Source organism: Polyodon spathula, chromosome 12, assembly GCF_017654505.1.
Source record: "Polyodon spathula isolate WHYD16114869_AA chromosome 12, ASM1765450v1, whole genome shotgun sequence".
In the NCBI taxonomy this organism is placed as follows: Eukaryota; Metazoa; Chordata; class Actinopteri; order Acipenseriformes; family Polyodontidae; genus Polyodon; species Polyodon spathula.
Genome location: NC_054545.1, coordinates 44,761,515 through 44,781,060, shown reverse-complemented (window position 1 = coordinate 44,781,060; position 19,546 = coordinate 44,761,515). Strand labels below are relative to the sequence as shown.

The 19,546-nt window shown below is 40.2% G+C and overlaps 1 protein-coding gene across 4 annotated transcripts; it reads left to right on the top strand.

The window, feature by feature from the left end:
• Positions 1-855: 855 nt before the first annotated feature.
• On the top strand, positions 856-18,876 carry krt222 (keratin 222). Of its 4 annotated transcripts, none has more exons than XM_041267217.1 (11): positions 856-909; positions 3,690-3,823; positions 4,648-4,888; positions 6,406-6,488; positions 7,284-7,440; positions 9,393-9,581; positions 10,449-10,580; positions 11,449-11,669; positions 13,537-13,838; positions 14,411-14,513; positions 16,349-18,876. In XM_041267217.1, exons 3-11 carry the CDS (start codon positions 4,661-4,663, stop codon positions 16,560-16,562), a joined length of 1,629 nt encoding a protein of 542 aa, XP_041123151.1. In that variant the 5' UTR covers positions 856-909; positions 3,690-3,823; positions 4,648-4,660; the 3' UTR covers positions 16,563-18,876. The 4 variants fall into 4 exon arrangements, with proteins under 4 accessions (XP_041123151.1, XP_041123152.1, XP_041123149.1 ...); XM_041267218.1 differs by lacking the exon at positions 856-909 and adding an exon at positions 1,951-2,044 and having other exon boundaries at positions 4,694-4,888; XM_041267215.1 differs by lacking the exon at positions 856-909 and adding an exon at positions 1,951-2,044.
• Positions 18,877-19,546: the final 670 nt, after the last annotated feature.

Genomic DNA, 19,546 nt, shown 5'->3' with positions numbered 1-19,546 from the left:
TGTGGTTGACATTTACATGGCTGCCAATCAAATAAAATAATTACAGACTCCCACGCCTTTGATTGTTGTTGCCTCCAGCCTCATCTTGCCTGAAGGTTGGCAATGTCTTGTTGCATGAGAATGCTCTTTGGGTAACGCGATAAACATCCTGATTGGATTGTCAGCAGTCAGCACATCTCGATCAACTTACAACAGACTAGTGCCCAAATATTAAAGACTGTGGCATGCAGGAAGAAACGCAAGCGGAGAATGAACGATTGGCATGTAGACTGTACAGTAAATGCTATTTGTTTTTTTTTTACTTTTATTACTGTGAGTAGTTGAAAAGAAACCACTTGTCATTCTCTATTTTATTTTGGTCTAACCCCAAAAATATCCTGCTAACACTTTACATTAAGTGTCTCTAGTTACTGTGTGTTTACATAGTAGTTACTTAGTAAACACATGTGTACTTACACATAATTACAATGTTATTATGCATAGTTACAATTTACTTAATTTGTACAATTTTTTTTGCACGATATAACACTAACCCTAACCTTTAAAGGTAACTACTATGTAACTACTATGTAAATGCACAGTACTTAGAGACCCCTAATGTAAAGTGTTACCAATATCCCAAACAAAACAAAATAAAGTATGGTAATTTGAAATTACAAATGCACATATAATCAGGAAAATGTTTTTCAGTGGCTCTAATGGTAAGCTTTGCACATGTTCATGGCTAATGGGGGCAGGGATGTTTCAGACTGGAAGAACAGGGTTCCTAATTTGGTAAAATGTCAGTTCACATCAACACAACCTTTGGGAATATTCAAAACCAAAGGGTGGGAAAGGCAACAAGTTTTTGAGTTTTAGCTTTAAACAGAAAATGCCTTTTACAGTTGACTGTCCGTCTCTCTGCTTGCTGTAAGTACAGTGCAATGTTTACTTCTTCTTGTTTCTCTGTCGTGTGTTTATCTGTTTGCCAAACAGGTTTTAAACTTTGTTTTTCTTGAATATAAAGACAGTGGCCAGCTGCAGTGCTGAGTGGAAACTTAAGCTTGAAAAAAAATCTAAAAGAGAGGTCACCAGCTACTTTTAAATAGAGTCAATACAGAATACATTTATTTACATTCTATATTATTTTTCTTTCTTTCTTTCATAAGGGGGAACAATTTAGTTGATATATATATATATATATATATATATATATATATATATATATATATATATATATATATATAATTTTATTATGGTCTAGCACAGCTGTTGCAGGGATACACATAGTAAAACAAAGTTGCACATGAGATATATTTATTGATTTTACGCAAGTTTGTTAGTAATCCAATATTAACCAAAATGTATTTATTTATTTTTCTGATTGACTCACTGACTGCTACTTGGTTATTGTGAAGATTGATTAAAGCCACAGTCTTCTCTTATAAGTCACCAAGTGGGCCAATCAATATTTTTCTTGGGTATTTGTTCTAGGTCTTATATGCCTAACTGACCTGGGTCTTATATGCTGTGTTCTCATAAGAACATAAAAAATGTCTGAGAACGAGAAAAGGCCATTGGGCTCATTTTCCCCTACTGGGTGGTGGTGGTGGGGGATGTAATTTAAAAGTATTTTTTTAAATGTCTCCAGTGTTTTAGATCCTACTGCTTCACTTGGTCATCTATTCCATTCATTTATAACTCTCTGTGTAGAATTGTGGTTCTGTTCTAAATTTAATTCTGCTTAACTCATTGACTGTGTTTGTGTGTTTATTTTCCTCTCCTGTATCTAATATTGCCTATGACTATAGGGAAAAAGAAAGAAATCAGCTCTCTGTTACTGATTACACAATGGCGTGACTGTTTAATCTGTCTGCTTGCCAATTAAGCCAAACATTTCTGACGATAAAAAATGCACTGAGCGATGAAGCAATCCAAGGCAAACAAACCCCAGGAGCCTGTGTGTCTTTTGCAGTGTCTGTACCCTGCGGTCATTTGACTCTTTCTTTGTTGAGCTGTTTCACATTCCTTCACTAGTTGACATACATTCCTTGAAGACAAACAGGTAAAGTAGAATGCCTAACTTCGTTTGCTGTACCGGGCCATCTGGCTTTGCTTTATGTATAAAGCGACAATCTCAATGTGCTATTTGGCAGTTTATGAGGTTAAAGGTACTATCTTTCTATTTTAGCACAAGAAACATGGTTCCTGTAGGAATATCCATTAAAGTTTCCAACAGAATTTTTGCATGGCAATTTTGCAGTTTTCTATTGTTTTTCCATGGCTATGCTATGCATTTCCCATAGGTGACCATGCTATTTTAATAAAGTTTATCCCACTTTGCTAGGATTTACAATGTTTGCCTTGCATTACCATGCTTTTATTAGGCTTTATGACATTTTGTTATGCTTTTCTAAGGTTTTCTTTTTTCCTGGCTGATACCTCGGTACTGTAGTCAATAAGGCTTTGTTTAGCTTCGGCAGGACAAGTTTATGGCACGTCACATATTTAACTAGGTGGGGCCAGCGCTGAATACAATGTTCAGATTCCATGAGTAGTCCACTGTTGTTCTCGCTTTGTCAAGGGAGATTATGCATTACAAGGAACTTTTAAAAAGGTGATACGGATCAATGACTTTCAAATCTTTGATCGGGAATTAAAACATGGGATTGTTTTATTGAAAGGTCTTTTGAATTATACATTCCAGGCATGTTTCAATGTAACTACCAGGTATTTGTATGACAAATATGTATTGCTATGCTACAAATTGTATTCTATTCAAATAGACAGAACATATTTTGTCACTTGCATTTATTATACCCGCAATACTAAACCATGTGTTGAAAAATACACAAAGTTAGTGCCACGATAAATATATTCAAAATATAACAAGCATAGCTTGAAATGTATTCAGTGGCAAAAATGACCCTTGCTTCTGCTGTTTTTGGTTTGTCGTGCAAATGAAAGCAAACTACTGTTACTGAAAATCTTGGAAAAGTGTCCAAATAGGCAAATTAGTGATTGTTTAATTTCATTTATGACTTTGACAAGCCGCGCATTCAATTCATTTAAAATAGTCAGAGAAAAGGAACATGGAGTCACAAATAATAAAAGGAAAGAGACTTTTTTAGAAGTGGTTTAAGATGTCTAATTAAAGGACAAAATGGTCTAACGTTTTCACATGTGTTTCTATATCACTGATTACTGACAGAACAATTGAAATCCTCACACCCAGAGGTTTTCATGCAAGTAGGTATACAAAGGACATAGTACAGTCTTGAGGTGTTCTGATTGTACACTGCTACTGTATCCTTTCTCGAACAGATAATAATGGGGTATTTGGTTTCATTTTATCCAGGGAGATGTGAAAAAGCAATGTTAAAAAAAACATGTTTATCAGAGTAGTGCACACAATAAGAGAATGCATTTAGTGTTATTGTTGGTGACCCCTAGGACTGAACTCCACCACTATTCAGACAGGATACTGCTGTGAGTCTGAATGGAAGCCTCTAATCCGGGATCAAGCACGCCACACAATGGCCACAATAGCGACAGTGATGGTGACTGTAGGATGTTTTTGCAAAAGGTGTGACTCTGGCCTTTGTTCCACACATAGGACAACAACTAGAAAGAATAGAAGGTTCACATTTTTGGGAGACACAGAAATTGGCCTAATGGCTTAGTTCATTTAACCTGCCCTCTCTTTCCAGGTGACCTTACAGGAAGTAGCTTTGTTACACAACTGACAGTCAGCAATGGTCAGAGTCTGTGAGGCTTGAGCCAGTGACTGCCCTGCTATCTGGAGCATCACAAAGGCAGCTGGATTCTGATCTCGGACTGCACGGTGAGTTTGGGGTTCTCCAGCAGAGGGGGTTAGGGAGGGTTGTGGTTATATTGGGGTTCTGAACCGGGTGAAAGGGGAGCTCCTTCATAGTCCAGTGAAGAGCCACAGTGTGATTGTTGAGCAAAGCTCTGATTCATGCTTATTTTCACATTAAATGGAAGGTTCCCTTGTTATTTGGCTGTAAGATTTAGCACAAAATGATTATTATTAATAATAGATGAAATTGAGGTAAGTGATTTAATGAAGGGTCTATGGTATACTGTATGTACAATCATGAGCCACTGTACTGGATTGATGCTTGTGATTGAAACTTATTTATTATCAAAGTCATTAATTCAATCCTATTTCCTTTACTATCCCGTCTGCATTCATTCTGAGTGGGTCTGGGTTCTGTTGCTCTCATATTAACTTTGTATACATTTCTCTAAATCTGTCTTTACCTGAGCTGCTGCTTGGAGCTTGTCTGGAGAATCCTAAATGCCTCGAGTGAACACTCTTCCTTATCCATTCAGGTCACGTGGCAACGTGACTTTTCAGCTCCTCCAGCCTCTTCTAAAGCTCTCTGTCTTTCTGTATGTAGAGAAAAGACTGGGGCCTGCAGAGAGGTCTTGATTTGAACAAGCAAGGTTGTCACCTAGGATTCTCTAGGCAAGCTCAAAGCATATTCGAAGCCAGGTAAAGACAGACAAATATATAATAACCCAGAACAACCTCAGAATGATGACAAAGACAATAAAATAATAACGATACATCTGGAGTTCATTATTCTTGAGTTAAATGTCTTGTTCATTCATTGCTGCTTCCTAAACTCCTGGTCCACGCAGCAAGCCTGCAGCGATGATAAGGAAGGTGTTCGTTTCCCCTGGCCAGCCCGGGCCCTTGGACCCTCAGGAGACCATGAGGAACCTGAACGAACGGCTAGCTGGCTTCCTGGAGCAGGTCCGCAGCCTGGAGGAGATCAACCAGGGGCTGGAGGGGCAGATCCATGGCTGGATGAAGAGCCACGCGCCCCAGCAGAGGGAGTGGAGCCAAGCATTGGAGGCGCTGACCCAGCTCAGGGAGGAAGTAGGCTGGCTTTTCAATGCGCAATCATTCTGCACCTGATTATTATTCTGGTTGAAATCGTGTTGTTTCAGTGCGCCGAGTTTCAAAGTTTAATTTTTTTTCTTCTTCAGGAAAATGCTTTGTCAAGCATTTTAAATAAGTTGCAGCAGTGTTAGACAGCATGGTCTCTTATTGTACATACACAGTATTACATGATACGTTTTATGATCTATTAGATAAACTGCAGTATTTATTTATTTACACATATATAGTATATAGAATTTTCTAATAAATAGCATTATCTATCTATCTATCTGTCTGTCTGTCTGTCTGTCTGTCTGTCTGTCTGTCTGTCTGTCTGTCTGTCTGTCTGTCTGTCTATATAGCTATCTGTCTGCCTGCCTGTCTGTCTATCTATCTATCTATCTATCTATCTATCTGTTTGTCTATCTATCTATCTATCTATCTATCTATCTATCTATCTATCTATCTATCTATCTATATATATATATACATCAAATTTAAAAGAGAGAAATATTGTTTTTACGATCTCTGCCATGGGTACTCAACCCTGGTCCTGGAGAGCCGCTGTCCCTCCTGGTTTTTGTTACAACTGTACCCTAAATGAGTTAATTGGACCAATTAAGTGCTTATTAGAAGCTTAATTCGTCAGTTAATCAATTTAGTGTACAGTTAGAACAAAAACCAGGAAAGACAGCAGCCCTCCAGGACCAGGGCTGAGTTACCCTGATCTATGCACTGGATGGCATGCTTTATGATGCTTTCCATTCCTTCTGGAACATTCTGACTCCCACAACCCTCCATTCAAATCCATCTTATAACTCACAGCCCAGAGCATTGACTAACATAACTAAAATGAACACGTTCGAGACGGCAACTCTTCAGCGACCGCTGTGCCTCAACATGCTAACATCCACATCAACGCTAATGAGTTTCCAGTTCATGAATATCAAGTGAGGAGCTGGCAAGGTGCGCTGCTTGAAAGAAGCAAAGAAATAGGCATCCACCACAGGCCATGGAAGATGATTTAGAACAAATCAGCCCTACAGTGATATCGGTGATGATTAGAAAAGACTTTGGTTGACTGTCGTTGGGTTGCGCTTAAGTCTGAAGTAGTGAAGTGCTCTGGAGCACTAAGCATGACTTAAAAAAAACTCTTGGTAACACTTTACATTGTGTCTCTAATTATTAAAGAAGTAATCCATAAGTTTCTTCATTTTATTTTTGTATAATAAATGACAGTGCTGTCAACTTGCTGAGCACAATGCTGTAGTTTTGTGAATGCAAAATAGCAAAACAAGGATGATTTAACAATTGTATTGTTTCTGACCGAGACAAACAATTAAGGCTGAAAACTGGAACAAAACGTCCTGGGACATCTGATAAACTTCTGCAGTACAAACTTGAAACTTGGTACAAAACTTCAGATTTACTCATTAAGGTTAATTAGCTATACTATTTAAAAGTTAAAACAAGTTCATGAGCTGGCTGAAGTCCTGTTTCAAATCCCCTTGCAGGTACACAGTCTGATGGTAGAGAACGCAAACCTGACCCTTCAGTTTGACACCACACACATGGAACTGACACATCTCAAAACCAGGTCAGCTGAAGCTTTACAGATCTAAAATGTCATTTAAAAAAAAAAGATCAGATGTGAGGAATATCCTTGGCAATACATTATACACAGGATTCAGTGTGCTTTCCTGGTAACTTTCCCCTTGTCAATTTGGAGTAATTTATAGATACTTTATTAGCACTGTATACTTAACCCATTAAGTGCCATTGTCCTTATTTGAGGGCAGCTTACTTTGTAATTTTTTGTTGAGCGTATTTAACTGGCATCTTCTGCCTGTTATTATAATTTCTCTTTAACTATGCTGTTATCATTACTTTAATTTTTGTTCACCGCAAAAGTCTAAATGTAATGTACACGAATACAGCTTGGTGCTTTGGTATGGAAAAGGTTAAAGAACTAGTTTGTACAGGTTTACAATATCCCGGGTGTTTAAGCTCGTGGAGTCGTATATTTTTTTAGGTTCACTTTGTACATCATTTTCCGTTGGACTCGTCACACCCTGGGGGCATTTTAAAACCCAGACGCTTAAATGCCCTCTTGTGGCTTAATACAGCATGTCTGATCTCAAAGGATAGCTGGTACATCAGAGTGTAACTGTTAAACGACTCCCCCTACAACAATGCCCCTATTGGATGGAAGAAATACTACACTCATTCTACGTGTGAGTGTTGCAGGGGGGACAGTTTCACAGCTACACTCTGGTGTACCAGCTGTAATCCCACTTGGTTTATTATCCTTTGCATGATTTTCTTCAGAATAAGTTTTCCCTGAATTCCACAGTCGATTCTATGCCAGTAGATGACGTTCTTTTTGCCGTAGGTGTGCCGCAGAAGAGTCCCGAACAAGACTGATGGAAGGTAAGGTGTCGGCCCTCCGTGAGGTGCAGCGTTGCCTGGATCAGCAGAGCTCTGAGCTGCAGGGAGAGCTGGAGAGGAGGATGGGGGAGATCAGAGACTTACAGCTGGGTCACAGTGAGGTAAAACAGGGATGATGTACCCTGCCTAATTCCCTTTGTACAGACATTTAAGTTATTTATGTCTAGAACTTGAATAAGTAAAATTAGTAAAAGTAAAACTATTCATTAAGTGTCTCTAATTACTGTGTGTTTATGTCGTAGTTACTTAGTAAATGCATCTGTATTCACACATAATGACAATGTTATTATGCATAGTTACAATGTACTTACTGTGGAAATCTTTTTGCATGATATAACCCAAACCCTAATCAAACCCTAACTAACCCCTTTCTGATACAATTGTGTACTTACATATATCATGCAAAAAGACTTGCACAATAAATACATTGTACTTATGCATAAGAACATGGTCATTGTGTGCAAGTACAGATGCATTTACTAAGTAACTACGATTTAAATACACAGTAATTAGAGACACTTGCTGCAATGTAAAATGTTTCCAAAGTAAAACAAACATTTCAACAAGGATACTTTATTCTTATTTTTTAGTACACCGATATACCTGTACTGTATTAAACACATTTGCCTTGTTGTTTTTGTACAGTATTATACCCTCAATGCATGCACAGTATCATATAGTTACATACTGCACAAGCAGAGCGAGACACCAATATATATTGCACCCATAGAGACGTATATAAATACTTATTCTAAACTATTTTATTAATACATGTGCAATAGGGTGACCAACACAAATTAATATCTTCTGTATTAAGTAATTCTGTAAAAATCAAAAAATCTGTAACTGTAAAAAAATATCCTAAGATATCTAGAAATACCAAAGACTGTTACTACAGCAGTTACTTATTTTAACAAGGCAAAAAAGAATAAAAACTAAAAATGCTGCATCATTTTCCCTGACTGGCTTGACCTACAGAAGGCTTGTAGCAATTTTAAACGCTTCGATACCTCTCTCTCTCTCTCTCTCTCTCTCTCTCTCTCTCTCTCTCCCTCTCTCTCTCTCTCTCTCTCTCTCTCTCCTCTCCTGCTCTCTCTCTCTCTCTCTCCTCCCCTCCTTCTCTCTCCCCTCCTTGCCCTCTCTCTCTTTTTCTCTCTCTCACTGCTCTCTCTCCTTCTCACTCCCTTCTAGGTAGGAGGGGAGGGAGAGGAGGGTACGGAGACGTCCGAGCCTCCCCCTCCTTCCCTCTCTCTCCTCCCCCTCTCTCCCCCCATCTCTCTCTCCTCCCCTTTCTCTCTCTCTCCCTCTCTCCCCCCCACCCCCCCAAGGGAAGAGAGGGGAGGTAGGGAAGAAGGGGGTCGCGAGACGCAGTCAAACAGGGGAGGAGCGCGGAGGGCTAGGAGGAGTTAGGAGAGGGCGACTAGACTCCGCTACTAGGGGAGGGGACTGAGAAGGGGGGGTGAGAGGAGAGGGACTGCGGGGGAGTTCTTCTGAGAGGCCTCGGAGGAAGGGGAATCGAGGAGGTCGGAGAGAAGATCCCGGCTCGAGGCCCCTTGTTGTCGGGAGTGGTCCATTACTTGCACAGGCAGGAGAGGGGGTAGTTGTGGAGAGGGACAGGGCCGGGGGAAGAGGGGGAGCCTGTTCGTACCTTCGAGGTTAACTTTTCCGTCGTTACCTAATTGTGATGATCATACCAAGAGACACATCAGACCCGTTACAGTCGTATGACATTCGACCCGTTTTCAAATATAAAAAGGAGGAGCTGCAGGTAGGGGGGGAGAGAGGGGACGAGAGAGTGATTGGGAACGCGAGAGGGGGAGGAACGGGAGAGAGGAGAAATAGAGGAGAGAATGGAGTGACGAAGAGTAGAGAGGAAGAGTGTTGAGGGAAGAACGTTGGGAGAGAGGAGAGTTGAGAGGGGGGGGTACGAAGGTAGAGAGATATTGAGGGAGAGCCAGAGGGAGAGCAGAGAGGAGAGGGGGAGGTTGACAGGAGGAGGAGAGAGGCGTAGGAAGGCGGGGAGACAGAGTAGGAGAGAGGGCCATCTCTGCAGGCAGTGCAGGCTCTGCAGCAGTCTTGTCTCCTCGCTCCTGATGTTCTGCTAGTGCTGTCGGAGGACGATGGGAGAGGAATGGAACTCTCCCAACTCCTCAGTGAGATCAGGACCCACTACGAGAGCCTCGTTAGCAGCAGCAGCAATGGGATGAGGGCCGAGGTCCGGGGAAGCACAGCCATCACCCAGGTAATGAACGTGCCTTCCTCTCCCCAGCAACACCCTCCCTGTCCCTCCCCTCTCCCTCCCTCGACAAGCAGGGAATCCCAATTGAAAAGGCAGCAATGGAATTAAACTACTAGTATGGTTCTCTGTGTATGTCTGGGCCCAATGTTCACATACTGTAAGCTGGGCAAAGTTTATATTTTCCTCTGTGTCATTGGCATTGGCTGTTTATCTCTCTCTCTCTATCTCTCTCTCTGTCTCTCTCTCTCTCTCTCTCTCTCTCTCTCTCTCTCTCTCTCTCTCTCTCTCTCTCTCTCTCTCTCTCTCTCTCTCTCTCGCTCTCTATCTCTCGCTCTCTCTCTCTCTCTCCTGTCCATTTTAAAGTGCAGGCAAACCGCTCTGCTTAATCAGTAAGAGAGAATATGATGTCATCCTAAATATAGCCATGTTATATAAGGTATGATGACATGTACGTGACATGTACGCTGTGGGCTCATGGTAACACTTTATTGTGACACATACTCTATGTAAAGCTACTAATATCCTATCCATTTGACTACACCCCCCAAAATGCATTAGGTTGGAATTAAAGCCAGAAATGGAATTGTCTAACATAGGAAAGAGAGAAAATGTTTCCTATTTTAAACCTATATAACTGTACTGTATTAAATAAATTTGGCATGTTGTTTTTGTACAGTATTATCCCATCAGTTTATGCATGGTATCACATAGAGACTGCAATATGTATTTTACAGCCAAGGACTACATGTTTCCTCTTTCCTCCCCCGTCACATGTTGCTGTGTCACTGAGGTTTAAGGACCAACTGGCAATAAGAGACTGGGAGGGACCAGGTTGTGTGTGTGTGTGTGTGTGTGTGTGTGTGTGTACAGCTTGAGGAAGAGGCAGCCCAGGTGAGTATGAATACAGACGGGGAGGCGTTGAAGGCCGCAAGGGCAGAGTTAAATGAGGCTCGACGACAGTGGCAGAGTCTGGAGGTGGAGATCGAATCCCTCCACGCACTGGTGAGAATACAGGATCAACCCTAGAAAATCCACGTTCCAGTTTCCAGACCGCATTATATATTTTCGACAAGTGTTATACAAATTCACATATTGTTTGTATACTGAACTTCTAGGAACACTTATTTCTACTATCCTCATGCACTGTCTGATTCCAGTCTGCATGTTTAAACTTGTTAAAGAATAACAGAAGAAGAATAGTCTTTTCATTGTATCAGGGCTGACTGAATCGGACAGGTGTGCAGGAGATGGGACTCATGTGATTTAGCTGGTCTATATTATGGGAGTTCTGGCTTGACCACACCACTGGTCAGGGGCGCTGGAACCAGGGGCGCTGGAACTAGGGTCACCAGAACTAGGGGCACTGGAACTAGGGGCACTGGAACTAGGGGCGCTGGAACTAGGGGCGCTGGAGCTAGGGGCACTGGAGCTTGGGGCGCTGGAACTAAGGGAGCTGGGGGTGCGGCAGCATGGCTTGGCATGGCTCCATCATATGCAGGGGTTACAGTTTTGTTCAATGGCTTTCAGCACCCCCACTATAAAAATGGTTCCAGCACCTAAGCCACTGGTTGCGGGTTGAGGCAAAACTTATGGAAACCACATTTCTGTCATGTTCTCTACATGCTGTTTCAACAAATACGGCACATTAGGAAAAAATGTGGACCTTTTTAGCTAAGTTTGAGTGCAAAACGTATTGTATGTAGTACAAACACCAAAAGAAAATGGTTCAAAGTACCGTCAGCTGTAATATTGTCTATCCAATGGCAATATCCAATGGCAATATCCAATGGCAATATCCAATGGCAATATCCAATGGCGCCCTGGGAGGCTCACCCCCCCACCCCCCCCCCCCCCTCCCTCCCTCCAAAAGGAGAAGGGTCTGGAGAACTCCCTGCTGGCCTCAGAACAGCAGTACGAGAGTGAGCTCCATAGCCTGGCCGTTGTGATCCAGGGGCTGGAGACTGAGCTAAGGGAGATGAGGCAGGGCATCGAGAGCCAGAGGCACCAGCACGAGAAGCTGTTCAACACCAAAGAGCTTCTGGAGAGGGAGATTGCCACTTACCGCAGCCTGCTGGAGAGAGAGGAGAACAGGTGAGTGGAACCAAGAACCGGCGACCCCGCGCACTGCAAGAGAGCGCAATTAGTTTCTTCATTGGGCAATTTTGGCACCACCTACAGTGGAAAGTAGCACAGATAACAAGCAGTGTTGTGTGATACACCACTGTAATGGATTCTGGTCTCTGTCGGTGAGATGAGGTTAAAACATCTAAAACCGTGAATGCGGGCGAGCCCGGCTCTTTTGCTGTTGTATAACATAGAAACCTATGCTGGTGTTATGTAAAATAGATCTTGAGAGAAATTGTCACCGATACTAATAACGGAAAGGACCTCCAGTGAAAAGTTTGTGTTCATTTTAGACGCACGCAGAGCCAGCGCTCAGACAGTTGGCTTCGGTTCAGCAGGGATGGGTCCCAGACATGTAGGGTCCTTAATTACCTTCCAATCAACGACACGCCTGTGAGATAAGCAGTAATATATCACTAAAGACACAAGGGGTGTCGAAATAAGGGGGGGTGCCGTCAACGTCAAGCGGGGCTCAGAATAGTTTTTTGAAGAATGCCAAAGAGCCAAAAGAAGAAATATATATATTTTTGACTTGCATTCCTATATTTTAGGGGTCTTCTCATTGACTCTAACTATATTTTTATTTACTATTTCTAACTCCACTCAGACAAAACTCCACACAGGGTGAAAGTTGACAACAAACTAAACATTTTCTCTTTTTTTTGTTGTTGTTTTGAAGGCGTATTTAGTTATTAAAAACGTGTTTTACCTGCCCCCCCACAGGTATTTTCTGACAACAGAGATTGAATTCCTGAATGTAACAGCAAGGCTTATCCCCATTCTGGAATGTGACAGCAAGGCTTATCCCCATTCTGGAATGTGACAGCAAGGCTTATCCCCATTCTGGAATGTAACAGCAAGGCTGATCTGCATTCCAGAATGTAATAGCAATAAAATTAAAGCAGTAAATGTAATTGGTGGTTTTGAAAATATTTCCTGAAGCCAGCATGTATTTACCAGTTCACATCATGCTGTTGCAATTCACTAATCTTTTAACAATAAGTCTGCAGTCCCGGTCTCCTGGAACCAGGTTTCAAGCCATTGTTCCCTCACCTTTAGGGATCCAAATCCCTAGGATTGTATGCACCAATTATTACGTGGTTAATGGAACGATTGTGACCCTGTTCTAAATATCAGGTCACTATGATAATTTTCAAAGACAAAATACGTATAGAACATACATTGTATGCATTCTATGTAACATATATTGCATCACAACCCTTGAAACACTGTCATTTAAAAACCTTTTCATGCACATGACCTCATATGGGGATGGTTGCAAAAAACCTCTTCTAGTCTCTCTTTCTCTCTCTCTCTCTCCATCTCTCTCCTCTCTCTCTCTCATCTATATATATATATATATATATATATATATATATATATATATATATATATATATATATATATATATATATATAGGCGGGAGGTTAAACAATTTCTGGAGTATACATCGAGTCAGACAGTCAGGGTAGGGCTATATTGGTTTGGAAAAAAAAACAAACAAAAAAAAAAAAAAAAAAAAAACAAACAAAAAAAAAAAAAAAAAAAATATATATATATATATATATATATATATATATATATATATATATATATATTTATTATCGGTATTTAAGTACTTTATGCAATGAAAGGGTTAATCTTCAATCTATAACCGTATAATTTGATATTGGCGTTGAGAATGGTTTCCATTACACACAGTGGAAAACCTTTCATTTTCCCAAACATGATTAGAATTATACATGTACATCCTTCTCTCTCTCTCTCTCTCTCTCTCTCTCTCTCTCTCTCTCTCTCTCTCTCCTCTCTCTCTCTCTCTCTCTCTCTGAAAAAGGCTCCATGGATCAGATGGCTCCAGGAATATTTTGGAATCAGGCATCTCTGGGAATTCTCTGGAATCAAGAACCTTAATAGACGACATGGAGTCGCGTCCTTCCTGCCACTTAAAAAAATCACATCCCCCCGGGAATGTAATGAAAGGGAACACCTCCAGGAATGAGGGGGACTGCCCGCCCTTGAGGAATGGCATGGAACCGAGCAGCCTGAAGAACCATGTGGTGCCTATGGCTTCAGAGAATAACATGAAGAAGAAATCAAAACCACTGCGGAGACAGAAAAGCTTAGTGTTACTTCCAGGTAATTTCAAACACCCACAGGACATTCTACATTGATTGTTTAGATACCATATGTGCCTCTAGTATTAACAGATTGCCTGAACCCCTGGACAGAGCCCTCAAACGCTACACCGATGGCTCACGATCATTCTGGAGGTATTCAGAGCTTCTGTCTGTGGATGCTTCTATGTCTGGTATTTATAGTATAGTAGGCGCAGAACATATGTGACTACTGTTTGTTTTTGCTATCTTCGTAATTCTCAATAGAAATTAATTATTCAGCTGTTACTCCATTTAAGTACAACCAACCACTAACTACTCTCTTTTACAAGGTTACTGTGGGTTATTAGTTCAATTAAAGGTTTAGTTAAGTAACTGAAAACCGGAAGACACTGGAGTCCCGAGGACCGGGTTTGAGAGCCCTGGTCTAGCAGAAAAAACCCACCAAAAATAATAATACAAAAAAAAGATAATTGGACAATGAGGTACCAACAAGTACTGTTAAAATTACAGTCAGCTTCTATCTAACATGCCTCAATTAAAGAGAGTCTACATTGAGAGCATGTTGCTCCTAACCAGGTTTTGTTTTTCCAGCCTTGGATATTGAGAAGGATACGAGGATTGAGACCGTGACCACCCACGAGATCCTGCAGGGCAACGTGCTGAGGGAGAGTGCAGAGGCCCATGGAACCATAGAGTAAGTGTGGCACAGTGTGGATGGCACTGCAGAGAATCAGTGGACTTATCCAGCATTCTAGCACGGGGAAACGTTCCGACACTGTTCTAGAATCATTGTCCCTCCTGGAGTTTTATTACATTCAGCGATGTGATAACTATAACACTCTCGGTAAGGTGTGTAGAAATACTCTACTGTAGAGAGTTTTTGCTTTTAATATTTGTAGATCATGGTATGGAATCCAGAACTTTAAGAACTTTAAAGAGTAAAACACAGTAAAGGCCAGGGAAAGAAATAAACAAAGAAATATACCTTGAAACTCACACAAGTCTTGCATCCAGTCCTGGGTTTCAGAACTGGGTTAAATCAGGCGCTTTAAGTAAATGATCAAGAAACAAGAGTTTGGTGTTTAATAAATTGTTCCTCCCTTAAAGCAGAAAGAAAGAAAGAAAGAAAGAAAGAAAGAAAGAAAGAAAGAAAGAAAGAAAGAAAGAAATAACCAGTGCTTCATCTGTTCAAAGGTTAAATGACTATCCCTCACTGCTAGTCCTGGCAAGTCCAAGGATGTCAATATTCAGCACAATCATCAATGTGAAATTATTGCTGCCACTGTAAGGACAGCCTTCATTTATGATCCTGTGAGTGATTAGCTGATTAACTGGATCAGCTCGTTAATCCTGCTGGAATGCTTGAGAGTGACCTCACTAGACTCATCCAATCAGGAGCGGGCGGCTGTCTGTGAGATCATAGAGGACCAGGGTTGTTTAAGAGAGAAGCAGCCCAGCTTCACTTTTCATTCAGAGTCCATGCAAACTCAACGAGACAATTACATAGTGTACGGATAGTGTGTTTTTTTTTTACTTAAAAAGTCGGAGTAAAAGAGCAATAGTTTTGGGATGAACATGTTGTTTTTTCCCCAAATATTAAAAAATATAAACGTGTATTTCAACATTCTTTAATTTTGAATTAGCTGGTAAACAAAAGTAAAATCCGTACCATATCACAGTAAAAAAAAAAAAAAAAAGGGTACCCAGTTCAAGTAACCATTAAAGGAAAAAGAGAAACTTCTAAACAGTAGAATGTGTTTTATTTATTATTGGTTTCCAAAGCCCCGAGATATGCATTTTTTAATTATAGTATACATGCATTTAGTTTATGTAATGTATTTATTATTCATGACTTTGTTTTTGTTCTGCACCTCTGGTCATGAACACACTGTGTGTGTTTTCGTGTTTGAGGATGTTCAGCTCAAAGAACATTAACCTTGTTAGTCAGGCAAGCCAGGACATGCTGATAAAGCTGCAGCATGGTGTGGCTTTGATATGCTTCCATCTGCTCTTATGTATTGATGTATCTGAGAGCAACAGGGAAACAGGAGCCAACCTCATTCAGGCAGGCTGGAACCGGGAGGCTGTTTAATATCCCTTTCATTGATTTTGTTTGGGATGAATTCAGTCTTTGGGACTTGTGATGTAAAGTCCTCTGTCCGCAGCGCAAAATACAGAAATTTTAGTGTTGTGTTGTGCTGCATGGCCCATTGTTAACCAGAAATTAGACATAACACATAACAAGCTATTAGCATACCAATAGATTGAGCCTTTGTATCAAGCTGAATCCCTATCATGACATCTAGTAAGCACAGGCTTATAGTACAGTCAATCAATACTGAAGTAATAAAGCACTGCCATTGATTGCAGATTATTCCTCTGAGTCATTCAATACAAATTTACCATGTGTGGCTTTGTGTTCCTTTTCTCTTACTATTTTTAATTACTTGCATGTGTGGCCTGTTGAAGTCATCAATTCAATTAGACAATCACTAATTTGACAATGATGTTTCTCTCTCCCTCCTGAAGGAAAGAGAAGATTGACGAGGTGATAAAGGAGTGGGAGGGCTCGTTCTTCAAGGGGAACCCTCACCTGCGGAAGAAGTCTGTGTCGCTGCGCTTCGATCTCCACCTGGCCGTGGCCAACGAGAGCTGTGCTGAGACCACGGAGGACAGTGTGGCCGACGTGGAGGTCAGGCTGGTCATGAAGAGATCTCGAAGCGTCGCCACCATCACCCCCTAACAACCAGGGACAACCCCCCAAACAACAACACCCCAACAACAGCACCCCACCACCAACCAGAGCAACAGAGGGTCTGACACAGCAGTCTTACTAAAGCTTACAATGACATTTTCTCACCTACCATCAGCATAACCACTCAGCTTGTAAGTCACATGTTATTGGTTTAGGAGATGTTGGAATCTGAGATCCATACACAAGATAGGTGATTGGTTGATTGCTCTTTTTTATTTTTTTGTAATACCTATAAGCCACTCAGTGGTAGAATATGAGGTAACGCTTAAATGAATCTGGACTAGATGTTTTTTGGAGCCATGGAAATTAGTCCCAAAAACTTGACTTTTTATTTCATCCTTATCTTAATGAGAAACTTTCAAAAATCTGTATGAGAGAATGAACACATTTTTGTAATGTAGGATCGGGAGCCAGGAATGGAGACAAGTTAGCAAAGTCTTCGATAAGGAACTTTATCTTGTGGCAGGAAAAACAAGCTAGTCAAAAGGGTCAACAACAAAACAGTGATGGACTGGTTGAGAATGCTGTTATGCTTAATGTGTTTTTTATGTTTTATTAATCCTGGGTTATTAGATATTTAAAGGTAGTACACTTTGCAGCTAGTGGTTTAAATGTAATGCATTTTTACTGCAGTTGAACTGTAATTGTTTTTGATGGGGGCAGATTGAAGGTAGCCCACAGTGCAAGGATAATGGTTTGCTCACATTGGATTATGGATGTACTGTTCTGTACAGGTGATCTAAAGTATACTGTATGCTATCTAAATTGTAATTGTAAATTGCCATGACATCATAATAGTTAATTAGGTAATTCAGTGTTGCCAAATCTGTGCCAAAATGACATCATATTACAGTAGTGTGGCACCTGATTCCAGAACGCTGGTGGATTATAGAATGAATACTTTATCCTGCTAATGATATAACAAGTTGTAAGAAGCCCTTTTTGTGAGCTCTTAAGATAAAGGAATTCTACCAAAGATTATAAAAAAAGCTGACTTACAAAAATGGCCTTATAAAAGTTTCCAATACTATAAGCCTAGCAAAGTGTAATAAAGCATAGGTAAGAATAGTGAGGTATGGTAAAGCATATTAACAAACAAGGCAAGGCTGAGTATACTATGATATAACTGCTAAAATATCCTGCAAAAATCCAGTGGTAAACTTTTAGAATGGCTAACCAGCAGACGTATTTTACTGTGTTAGAGAAAATGCAAAGAATCGTTTCTATTTTTTTTTCCTCTAAATATATTTCTATTACAAATACATGTTAATATGTCAGAAAAAAATATATATCATTATTTATTATATAAATTAGGAAAGTACAGAGTTATTAATTACATACTGATGCAAAATCCATAGTACTGTGTGCTTCAGAAAGATGGCACCGATGCACTACTGGAGTGAAATATGACCTTGCCTTGAATTCTTATTTCCCAAACTTGTTTATTGACAGAATTAACCAGGGATCTTAGTAAACCAATATTTCTGTGCAATAGCCTATTACTTGTTTATATAAAGCATACCCTTGCTTTATAACAAATATCAGGCTACCACACCCTGACTTCCAGCAATAGAAGATTATTAAGATTACACCCTAAATATTATAATATGCAACATGACCACAGTGTGCTAATGGAGTTCAGATGAGTGCAAAGTACAAGCAACAGCTCAGTTTATCACCTATCCCCTCATTATAGTATGTTGAGTTAGATTGAAGAAACTGATCGAATAAGATTATTACAGTGAGCAAACAATGCTAATGCAATTCTTTCTGGAGTTTCATCATTATAGTTTATTATAAACAGGACTGGTTTAGCCTTCCCCTTAATGAAGGCCCTTCAAAAGAATATGAGATGCACTGCAATTCAGCTAATCTTTGAGCAATGTATATCTTTTCTAATGTATATTGCGATATAGGACAGTATATGCACTTTTTTGAGATGCAGGTCATATACAGTATATTCTACATGTTAATATAATTATAGTAGAATAAAGAAACAAACACTATTTAGCTTTTATTTGTAGGTGCCTAATTGTTTCTAATAATATTAACGATCTCAATGGTAACCCTAATGTTACAAGGATAATATTACTAACCCTCATTATAGCAATGATTTTTGAGCTAATCAATGCTGCATCCGGAATGTACAATGCATGTGCTCATTAATATCTTGATTTAGTATGCAGTTGCTTGATGTGCTTGCTTTACCATGCTGAAATGTAGTACCTCTATTAGACATTTTCACTTGGGAATTATTTGTGGAATTTTACATTTAAATTGAGGTTTTTGCTTTGTAACCAAAGGGTTGTTTCAATACAAACAGTTAAAAACAGTGGGGAACCCCCCCCCCCCCCCCCCAAAAAAAAAAAAACAAAAAAAAAAAAAAAACAAGGCAGCTTTGGACCTGCTTTTTTGCGTGAGTTATTTCTGATAATTAATAAATCAACATTAATTTGCCCCTGCACATCATATATCATTATTTGGGTTTTTTTAAAACAAGAAGTGCTCAATGTCAACAACAGTACAACAAACCTGTGTACAGTGTAGTGATGTAAATGATTACTGCCAGCTGTGTGGCTGCCAGATCTGGGGGAGTCCTTGTTTTTTCAGACAGAGAATGTGTGGATTGCAGCTAGGGAGAGGCTGAATGAGTGCTGTAATACCAAGAGTTCTGCTGCTTCTGCTTCCCATAAGTGGCAAGTGAACCTGACAGCGCAGATATGAAATGCGTGAAACCATTAGAGCTTGTCCTCTGAGTCATTCAGGGTGACCTTAGAGCAAGGTCTGGTAACTCCCCCAACGAGCAGGTGTACTGCTGGGAAAAGGTTCCACTGAGTGACATTCCCATGCCATTGTAATAGCATTGCTTATCAGTATAGCACGTATAATCTGCAATCGCAAAACACAGTGGGTTTGGAATGTCAAAGTACGAAAATTTTACCACTACCAAATGGCTCATAAAGTCCAGTCCT